Source organism: Blennius ocellaris (genome assembly GCF_963422515.1).
Source record: "Blennius ocellaris genome assembly, chromosome: 4".
NCBI lineage: Eukaryota > Metazoa > Chordata > Actinopteri > Blenniiformes > Blenniidae > Blennius > Blennius ocellaris.
The window spans coordinates 11,077,714-11,089,377 of NC_137653.1; the positions used below are offsets into that span (position 1 = coordinate 11,077,714).

Sequence of the window (11,664 nt, forward strand, 5' to 3'; positions counted from 1 at the left end):
GTACAGAATATTTTGATACTGGTTCTATCTTTTGGTCAGAGCAGCAAAGGAAAGTCTGAGAGCATGGAGGAAACACTCGACATAATGTTTTGCTATACACAGCCAAGAGGATAAAACCTTCCAGCCTGAAATGAAAGTTATGTCCATTCAAATGTGTATGCGAGACACAATGAATTCTCACTCACTGAGATAAGCTTGATCAAAAAAGAGGCACCTAAATCTGAATGAGTGAGCACATTTGAACCCCTCAACAGTATAATCACTTTCTCTAATTGCCCACTGTGTGGCAAACCCCGGGCCCAGGAGATGTCCCTCTGACTTTTATTTAATGTGCCACATTACCATTAATGAACTAACTATTTCCCATCTGTGGGCTGGGCTGCAGCAAAGGAGCTTACCGCTGTGGAGAAACATCCATAATTGAGCTTTCAGAGCACATGCACTCATTCTTTGAGGCCCGTGTGAGTGTAGGTATGTGTGCGTCTGCTGGACGGACTGGGGGAGGGGAGGTCTCTGTGAGTAGCCTTGGTATAGGCGAGGTAAAACTCGAACGGGGAATAGAAGCATGTAGGTAGCATAGAACAAAGCTCATTAAAATGTCTGGGGAATTTTAAAGTAAAAGAATAATTGTTTTTCTTAAATATCAGAGAGTTTATTCAAATCAGAGCACACATAGCGGTGAACATGAATTCTGTGCTCTTTTGTCTGTTCTTACCGTCGCTGACTGTCTGTTACCCTTTTCCAACCACCACCAAGTGTGAACATGGCTTCCTGCTGTCGCTTCCTGCTGTCGTAAAATCCTTTCCGTTCACAGCTGATGTGAACCTGTGTTTTGGATCTCTGACTTTTCTATTAGGATCAGAAGCTACTTCCTGCTCTTTTGCCTACTGGACATAGGGGTGCATTTCTCCCTGCACTTAATCCTATTTTATAATGGAAACCATATAGAGGGATTGCCAACCAGGATCAAACATGGTTTCATAATTAAATATAGTGTTTACACCATTGAATGGAACCTTAGCTGCGATACTGGCTTGTCTCTCCCAGCATGCAGCTTCTGAGATTGTTGCTTGTGAAATGCCCTCTTTTGGGGTGGATGGGGTCGTAAGCTGCCAGATGTTCCTACATATAGTGCTTATAACGGTCAGAAAGATTTATGATACCAAGCAGTTAAAGAACAATGTTATTAAAGCTTGCCAGAAGCATATCTGTGAACTGATTATGCACTGTGAAAATTCGTATTAATGAAGGCATTTCAGAAACAGGGCTTCTTACAGGGATTCAGTGCAGAGAAAATATATCGAAAAACAATACACTTAGCTGAATTCAGGTATTTTTAATCATGCCGCTTTTGCATTCAGTCATGCTCAATAGATGAAATATTACAAACTGTAAGAGCTGCTATTAAGTACTTGAGAGGACATGTTTTTGTACATGTCTTGTTTGTTGATTCATACATAATGCTTTTATTGATGTGCTAAGAAGCCAATGTTCTACCTTCCTGGTCAAAGTAAACAAACAAAATAAAAATGAATGCATTATCCAGTCACACACACACGTTCACGTTTGAATAAAGTATTGCATTTTTTTTCCATGTATGAAGATTCTTAACTAATTAAAAAATAAATGCTGTTCACATTTCTATTCAGTGTTTCTTTTCTATGTGTAATAATGCCTTTTCAAGTAGTCTATTTTACATCCTTTCACTTTCTCCTCTATTTACACTGATCTTTTTTTCTCACCATGCTACTTTCAAATGTTACACTGCATTATTGCACAATTTAATAAACATTAAACTCTATGCAGGCATTAGAAACAATGCTGTAATTTCAGATTAAGTCAGTGTATTAGCACATGGAAATACGTATGGATATGAAAAGAATGATACAGAGTGAACTTGACGGATAGGAAGAACATGTTTGGGAGTACAAATTTTAAAAACTACACAGAAATGCAATATTGTACACTGTCAAGCTTACCTTCATTTAAGTTTGATAGGTTCTCTCCCATGATGGTGATGTTCTGACTCTCTGTAGCCTTTTGCTTCATTCTACTGGATTTTACCACCTGTGGGACACAACAAAAGCAAATAAGTCTCAAGGCAATACACCGTTATGCTGCCTTTGGATTGTACTACTCTTCCACTTATAATAATATACAGAAGACGTAGTTGTTCTCTCTTTTACCGTTTTGTGAGTAAAGACTCTGTCTGAGATTGCGTCATCTTTTCTTCCCATTTGAGAAGCTCCAGACCCTGAGGCTGTGTTGACAACAACCTGGGGCCTTCTCCTCGGACAGCCGGTTGATTTGTCAGCAGAAACTGCAGGAAGAAATCAGATTACACAAAGATGCTTATTGATGTCTCCCTCAAACCTAACACTGATACATGAGGCTATTTTAGCATGAAGGACACAAAGTAGCATTTTTAGGGTCAGTGAAAAAGCCTTTTTCTCAACACAGACATTCCAAAATTCTTTTTGTGTTCAGAATACAAAACATGCCTTTTGTTACAGTTTACAAACTGAAGTGTGTTTTTGATATGTGTTGCACTACATTGCAAATCCAACCCATGTTTTATACGACGACAAAGTTTCAGTCCTAATTTTGTTTCTGCTGATTCTTAACGCATAATAATGTGAGCTGGCGCACACAGCCCTAATGGTTGTGATATGCAATTAAACACACACAAAAGAAAATGAATGATTGAATATTAATTCGACTCCTCTGCCAAGTAGATAAAAGTTTTTTTTTCTTTTTTCAATCTAACAATCTGTTCCACTTTATCTTGTGAAAATAATGGGCTCCTGCGGAAATTGGTGATAGAAGCCCGACTCGACCCTGCTGTATCTGTGCCGGGTCGCATCAGGTCCACCGCCGCTAATGCTAACAGCATCAGCTGCTCTCCGCCCTGTGCTCCTCATCAGAGCTGACAGCAAACACCTCCGCTTCACAAAACAGACACGATCGCCAAGGGTTGGATGTACTGAGACGTAGAGTCAGCTTCAACAATAGCTGTCGATTTAATATGATGCTTTAAACCGTGGATGCCAGTTAAGAATTGAAACTGAAACGGAAATAAAACCAGATGTATGTTTGAGAGCAGAAAAGCAAAAATAAATAAATACATACATTTAAATGATCTATGAAAATGTATTGACCTTGTGAGAAAAGCAGAACGTCATTGGTGTGAAATAATCAGGGCTTGTTTGTTGCGGGATGAAAACCCTGTCGCTTACTTTTAACAATTTCTGACAGACTGGGCACTGAAGCAACAACATACACCAAGCAACTGTGTCATGGTTAAATTGGATGCCGACACTAATAGCTATCGCTTTAATTATGATTAGGAATGTTATGCTAATAATGCAGATGCTAATTATAAAAATATAATTCCAGCGTGTGGTCACTGCTCCCTTCCACGGACATTGCTGGTTGACTCAATGTCACTTAGATAACTGTCAGAACAAATAAATAAACCTTGATAGAAAAAAAAGAAAGGCCACAAAGGCAACCAATTGGATTGCTGGTGCATGTCTTTTTGTATGAGGAGATAATTGCAACACTTTGAGTACAGGTGGAGTATGCATAAATACAAAAAGTGAGGGCCACGGGAAATTCCACACAAGGAAAGTGATTATCATCTCAGTGCGTCTGTGAAAAACAGCTTTTCTGCACAAGCTTTCTTTTTTTTATATTTTTGTGTAAACAAGTTGTTAAATGGGTAGTCTTTGGCATTGTCTTGTACCTCACAATGTTTCAGTTGACAGTCATAAGATACTCTGAGAACAACAAATTGATTCTGTGAGTTTGAAGACAGACTAAATGGTAAAAAAAAAAAAAAAAAAAGAAGAAGAAGGATTATTCAAACCGAAGTGAAATGCCTTTAGAAATAATAAATAGTTTTTCTGTTATTGAGCATTTCATTTCACTATGGTATCACTCCCCTTTAAAACTGATCTTCTGAAGGGTTTTCTACAGAATTTATTTTGAAATCTGGCTGCAGGGATGTCAGCTGCAGCAGTGAGGTCAGACACAGATAGAGGCAGACCTTTCATTCTACTTTCCCAATAGAGCTGGACAGTGCTCCACTTAAAAGCGTTGCACTGGTCAACTGTTGTCAAACACAACAAAGCCAAAAAGTGTATTCTTTTCTAAGCCAGGTTTAATCCATGGGTCACAATTCTGCTGCAACACAAAAAGCTCCTTCCCCAAACATTTGCGACGTGCAAAGATATATGAAGAGGTCACTTCAAACACAGAAGTCACAGTCTTGCCATGATGGTATGATTGAACTTTAAGTTATATAATTTAACATTGGTTTAAATTGAATGCCTTCTTTTGTTAATTTTTTTTCTTTCAAATTTAGAATGTTATCTCACTTACCACAGTCAGATCTGCAAACATCAGAGTTCATATCTGCACTCTTTATGGTCAACAGTTGAGTGACTTGGTTCACATCTGGTGGATACTGGCAACTCTCAGGAATCAAGCCCATGAGACCAGCTACAAACAGGAACACATCGAGATTTGAGAATTGGGGACAATGTTATCTTTCCAGTGGATTAAATGAAAATAGTATTTCATCACATGGCAGAAGCAATTAAGTGAAGAAATGCCTGCTGGCAGATGTGTCTTACTGGTATTGACAATATGTATAGCTTGTAAACTTATCGTATTTTAATCACTGTATCGCCGATGAAGCAGACCTAATTCTATGCTATAGTTAACAAATTTACTCTTCAGAACCAATATATTAATGTATTACCATCATCTGAGGTTCCTGGTGGTGCTGCTTTCAAGGTGAATATTCTCCGGACTTTACAGGAAGCACACAGAGTGATGACATCCAAAGATCTAAATCCCGTGAACAGTTCACTGCTCATTGATTTGACGTCAATGCATAAAGTAGACCACTGACAAAATAGACACAATATGACTTTAGCATTAAAACAACTGCATTAAAATGTATGCAAAAGGAACATAGCAAGGGTTATAGCATACTCACAGTGTTGCGTTTCAGTTCGACAAAAGGTATCTTCGCATGCAAAGGTGTGACGGACAATTCTTTGTACAATGTTGACAAATGTAGTCTTCTTTTTAGATTCTCTGAATCACTTATTCTGTGAACAACAGGTTACAAAACAAAACAGAAATGATCGCAATCATCAGTCGTGTAATCAAAAAGTCTTGGCTAGAAACTCAACAAGATTTATTCGTCTCCAAAGTTGGCTTGTGAAGGTGTTTTTACTTTAATCTTGTGCTTTGAAATCAGCTGTCATGACACTCTCCAGAATTGGAAAAATGCCGCTGGCAAGGATGTTTCAGCATATTCATAAATGCTATCCAGTGAAAGTAAATGAGTAGAGAAGTAATGCAATAATAATACATATACCATATATACTCTTGGGCACAATCAGTTTTTTTTTTCCTATATCGAGTTGTCATGATGATAGCAAATATTTTTAAAGAAAGCAGCATCAACATTATACAGAGCTGTTTGTGATAATCAATTGAAAATACCACGGCATGAATTAATATCTAAAGAATTTTCAGGAGAACAAAGACTATTGAGACATTGAATATGGATTGGAAAACATTGGAAAACCACACTAGTGTCAACATTCTCACTGTGATGGAATCTCAGGCCACCATAATAAACACACTGGACTACACTAAGTGTGAACAATAATAACCAGCAATTGACACATGGATACATTTTCATATAATTATACATTCATAATTTTGCAGTGGCAGATCTGATAACGGTCTCTTTAGTAGCAAATTGTTTAGCAATGTCCTAACAAGTGGTTTAATCTTTAATCTTTTAACTTAAACACTTAATCTTTCAAGCAGCTCAAGGGGTTTTCGTTGATGTAAACAAGCTGTGTTGCATTAATCTTTATGTGAATACATACATATTCAATCATTATTTTCTGCACGTTCTGTATAATCATGTATTTTTACAGTATTTTTCAATTACCAGGAATTTTCCTGTCAATATCAGCCCCTATTGTATCCACCACAAAGTCGAAGGTAAATCAAGAACAATGAGCATTCTAATAAATGTTGACCATGGTCAGTTAGTGTTTATAAATTGTATGAACGTATAAAACCCTTTGCCAATGCACTTACACAAGTTCAGTGGAAAAGTCTTTGCATGGAGGAATATTGACTTGAAGCACCAAAAATCTTTGAATGAGCCCAACTGCAAGAAAATAGGTGTGAATTACTGTCAACATACAGAAATAAGGAGAAAATAAATAAATAAACCTTACAAGACTTACGAGACATTTTGCCATTCTCCGGCATTTGCATCTTGACTGTCTGGCTGCTCCCATTCAGACAGTAAACAAATCCTTTGACTTCTTTATTATATTCCTGAGACAGAAACAGAATTCAGAAGAGGCCTCGGTGTGTCTCAGCTCTTGTTGATATTTACAAACAGTATTGGTTGCTCTCACAGATGGTAAAGTATATTCTTTTCTTGGGAGAGTATATAATTACATTTTGACCTCGTGAGCACATGTGACATGTGCTTATTATGGAAATGTAATGAAGTATTGCTTGCAATGATATGATTTAGGGCGCTGATAACTCTGACATGCGAGCTTCTATGACATCAATCAATGTCTATGTACGTACAATTTAGGAGTTTGTTTTTGTAAACATTTTAACTGTTGCTATACAATGGTACTTTGGCAATTTGTTTTTAAACATTAAACATTTATGTTTGCAATATTCATTTGGACAAGGATCTTCTGCAATGTAAAATCACAATATGATAAAGTACAAAGTGCATTGTACAGATAAATACACTGTGTTTGATTTCCAACACAAACTTTAGGGTGAACCATGCTTTTAGTCACTATTTGGTCATTTTAAGATATCTGAACTGAGTAGTACTTTAGTGAAGTTAACTTTTATTGTTTATAGATTTCTTATTGCATTAAAACTAAGAATTATGATTATATCAAATGTCACTGCATTTCTTTATTGCATATTAAGTTATGGGATTATGATCTTTAGATAATTGATTAAGTCAGGTTATCTGCACATGATTCAAAGGTACCCTGAAGTATGACTATAACTACTCCCATTTTGAAAAGCACTAACTTCATGAACTCAGGCGAGTTGGGCCTGAATAATTACAATAATAGAAACTGCATGATCTGCAATGTCTTACTTTTTGAACGGCTGAGGGTCCTCCATAAAGTTTCCATTTAGCCGTAGGGTTATTTCCCTGTCCGCTGAAGATCTCCACCACAGCTCCACCCTGGAACAATGAGTTTGCAGCTTGAAAAGTGAGTTATTAGCGTCTACTGGACGATAGCAGGTGTGTTAAAATGATCTTACCTGATAAATATTTCTGAACATTTTACCGGATTAATTGTGTCATTAATTAATTGTAGTCTGCTGAAGTCACTCGGTGTGTTTGCCCTAAATGCTCCATGAAACACGGATAAAAACAACAACGGACGTTGACGTATAAAACAGAGGCGTAAACTGCTTCGCGTAATATGTGTAGCCGTGGTTACCAGACGCCACTACCTTACGCCGTACGTTCCATAGCTCGCCCGCGATGAATTGTGGGTATTGTAGTTTATAACCACAGCCATTCTACGTGGAACTGGATCAACCTTCTCCATCGGACTAATTATGATTATTTCCACCTTGTGTCGACGAACGTGCAGCTTCATAGTGTGGAAGATAAAGCGAGAAGAACAAATGACTAGTAAGTTACACGCAAAATGAAGCCCTTGCGAAGACAAGTGCGCAGGGTGAATGTTACCAGTTCACCCACACAAATTACCAGCTGACATTGGAAGGAGTTGTTGTCATTTGACATGAACTTTGATGAGGTCGAGGCATTACCTTTTTATTCACCCCCATTAAAACTCTCCTGTGTAAACACAATTATTATATTAACAATGGTCTGTAATTACGTTTGTGGCATTGTTGTGAGGCACTCTTGACAAGCTTGAAACACTAATACAACTTCAAACAATAGCTGAAAATGTACCTTCTCTCCATGGCTTTGAAGGGTTGCCAGAGTAATTTATAATTCCATACTCATATTTAAATTCACCCTGTAATTAAGAGCTTTTCAGTCATTATAATTTGTTCCATTTAGTTTATTCATATTTCCCAGCTGGCTTCATTTCTAGCTTTGTCGTTTGATATTTCTGCTCAATTTTCATTTGGATTTTATTTTTATTGTTTGTTTAATCTTTTTATGTGGTTTGTCTTTGCTGCATTATTATTTATTTTTCAATTTTTTTTACCGTTTTGTCAGTCATCAGTATTGATGATTGATTGATTGATTGATTGATTGATTGATTGATTGATTGGTTATGACCGCTCACTCCAGCATTTGTGCGCATACATATGGTCAAACTTCCATATATTTATATTGTTTTTATGATTTTAAGATAACATATTTTAACATATATAGTTGTAGTGTTAATGTAACACATAAATGCAGAAATTTACCAATTGATAATACAATACAATACAATACAATTTAACCTGAGACCATGATAATCACAATTAATAATCTGTTCATAAACGTTTTGGTTCATATGTTATGAGTTGAAACAACTGACAATTGAATAACATACTTAAGGATAAGGATTAGGATCTGGATATTTTTCTTGATAAAAACATAATTGTGCACTCAATCAAATTGCTGTTAAGAAATGTTTTTGTTTATGCCCCACAACCACCCCAAAATTTGACAAAAAGATTTCCCTCTTGTGTAAATACACAGAAAATCCTACTTATGAATACTAAGATAAGGACATTTAAAGAAAAATCTTACTTGGCTTTGAGTTAGCTGGGATCAACTCCAGCACCATGTGACCCTGAACAGGATAAAGGGGTATAGAAGTATGGCTGGATATATCTTAAACTCCGAATCCAATATGTAAAATGTATTTCTTCTCTGGTCCTTTTCTTAATCACAAATGTTATTGGCATTGACATTTATTTCATTTCAGTTGTTTTTAATTCTTTATTTTCAAAATGTACCCAATTTAACTTTTGTCTCTTGATCTTTCTGCATTTTGTATGTTCCAATTTTTATGACAAGGTTTATATCAAACAATGAAGCTGAGAAACTCACAATAGAGAAAAATAATAATATTTTTTGGAGTTGGAGAACCTTGAATGAGATGTTTTAGCTACACTAAGATTTCAAACCTTAAAATGTTGCAAAAGAAATCAGCTGAAGAGAGATGTGTGATACAGTTTTATCCTCTTTTGAAAGGCAAAAATCTGCTATTGTCACTTGTTTTGTTTATCCCGGCAACAGGGCTATTTGGAGATCAAAAAGATGTCTTCTAATTAACTACTGACAGCGAATACAGCCAGAAGTGTATGTCTTTGTGCTTATTATAGTTTTTGCATGTCTGTCTTCAAACACTAAGTGGTTTCAGCTGTCTATAGATATAAATCTGAATTGTTATTGGATTGTTCTTGAACAACACTAATGCAAAGGTTTAACTCGTGTTGCTATGCATCTTTAAACTTTAACTTCGTAATGATGACAATCAGGTTCATTGTCACGCCTTCCTGTGCGGCTGAAACATTTGCAAATCTTTCTTCACCTGAAATCCTTTCTATATCAGTGCAGTGTTCATTACTTTCTGAGTAAAACCTCTTTACATTATTGAAGAACCATTAGGTGATTTTTGTAGAACGCTGTGCCTTTAGTAAACTGCATTACCCACGGATGTGTAATCATGATAGAGACAACTTTAATCGGAATACTTTATTTTGACAATAAATGCAAAACTGGGTATGTGAAAAAAATAGCATCAACAGTACTTAACACTTTGTAAGTTTTATAATAGACTCTTTTTATTTTTTTTGCAGTGCAGAAATGGTGTGATGCTGATTGGGACCGACAGTGTCATTAAAACAAAGCCTGGCATGCAGTGAACACTGACGAAGCTGGTAAGGAGAAATCAGTTAATAAATCGGCTCTTGTTAGCATACTTAATTATGAGTAATTATTCACTCATTATTTTGAAAAGAATCTATTCATTTGCATCTGTCAAAACATCTCAATTAGAGTAGACAATGTTGGTTTTGAAGTGCCCTAGTGTGACAGTAACACAAGATGTTTTCTTTTGTGACTAGCTGTTATGGCCATATTTATGAGGAAGATAGCCATAAAATATTGGATTTGGGGTGGAACCGAGTTATCATTACAATGGAAAAACAATTAAACAGTAATTAAATGCTAGCTGGGCCCCTTATAGATGAGCTTGAGGAGTAAAATGCATGTGAATTCAAATGCGGCAGCAGATTTATACCTGAAAGCTATATGTATTTATCCAATCTGGATGTTTCTGCCAAACTGTTACCAACTCAAATGTAGGGTTCCCAGCATAAAAGAAATGTAAATGTTTACTAAAATGTACCGTGGACCACAGCACCCAAGAGCCAAGTAAACATCTTGTGGAAAATGCTTCCCTTTTTTGGGGCTGGATTTAGATTTTCTTTAAATGAATATATATTTAAAAGAAAAGGCTTTTCTTGTTGAAGTAAAATCCTAGTTTTCAGCAGGAGATTTGATATGTTTAAACATGTTATGGTTGGTTGCGTCATCATTGGAAACATTGTAAAGGTTTATCCACACTCCACAAGAACGGAAAAATGTGTTCTCTCTCTCTTGGGGATGCAAAAGCAGAATGGCATTGTTCTCTTGCAATCCTGGTTTGGGAGTTCTTGCAGCTTCACATCATCTGACACAACTATTGTGTAGGTGGTCAGAAATTGCAAGTGTGGATTTATGTGGGAAAGCAAACATGTTATCTATCATGTTGAGTATATACTGTCTACACCATCATTAGGCTCATTCCCCATTTCAGTTGCCTGAATCAGTTTAGATTATATGTATATCATACATCAGATGATATGTTTTTTTGTCAAATTTCTCATGTCTTTGAGGTAGTTGTTGTACAATAGTGCAGATTGTCATAATTCATTGAATCGTTTTCTATGCAATTGTTCTTGTTGGAGTAAAATTTATTTATTTAATTTTTTTTGCTGTTTTCTGTGAAGTTTACAATCCCCCAAAACAGATCAAGCTGCACAACAATCACACTGTAGTTGGAAAAGTAATGGTCGAATGTTTCTCTTGGAATTAAACATAACCTTGATGAATCGGGAACAGGCCTGTCAGGCCTGAATTTGTATTCAACAACACCATACAAGCCATCAATACTTGTAAGTGGGTTGAGAACATTTTAGAGTTTCGGTCCTTTTCAACATTTTTTTTTTTTTTTTTTGACAGAGCCAATCTGCCAGGAATAATAAAACAGACTTGGGTTATGGACTCATTTCACTTCTACATGAATGACCCACTTAAGTAAAATTAAAAACAAGAGTATAGGCTGCTGAAGTCGCCTTAAAAACGTGGGGACACAATAAATGTGCAGCCCTGAATTTACTTGCCACGGGCCTAAGTTCAAACAGGCAGACTAATCAAAGTGAGATGTCAGTATTCAGGGTCATAACGTCCTTCATATCCTCACCTCCTGTCCTTGCAGGACTTTTCATGTGTCCCACTTGAAAAGTGGGACACATTTTCAACCACTGAAACCTTTAGTGATCCACAAAGCCATTATTCTAACCTGAGGTGTAAAGTAATTCCAAAAA

The 11,664-nt window shown here is 36.4% G+C and overlaps 1 protein-coding gene across 1 annotated transcript in view; it reads right to left on the reverse strand.

The window, feature by feature from the left end:
• Positions 1 to 7,374, reverse strand: part of cfap20dc (CFAP20 domain containing) — a gene marked incomplete at its 5' end in the record, with an annotated part of 35,075 nt that extends 27,701 nt beyond the window's left edge. The window contains 9 exons of the mRNA XM_080495409.1: positions 1,980 to 2,067; positions 2,187 to 2,320; positions 4,384 to 4,503; positions 4,766 to 4,913; positions 5,006 to 5,120; positions 6,133 to 6,205; positions 6,285 to 6,378; positions 7,184 to 7,273; positions 7,354 to 7,374. Of these exons, the coding sequence (XP_080351535.1) occupies positions 1,980 to 2,067; positions 2,187 to 2,320; positions 4,384 to 4,503; positions 4,766 to 4,913; positions 5,006 to 5,120; positions 6,133 to 6,205; positions 6,285 to 6,378; positions 7,184 to 7,273; positions 7,354 to 7,374 (883 nt within the window). The remainder of the gene's footprint in view (positions 1 to 1,979; positions 2,068 to 2,186; positions 2,321 to 4,383; positions 4,504 to 4,765; positions 4,914 to 5,005; positions 5,121 to 6,132; positions 6,206 to 6,284; positions 6,379 to 7,183; positions 7,274 to 7,353) is intronic.
• Positions 7,375 to 11,664: the final 4,290 nt, after the last annotated feature.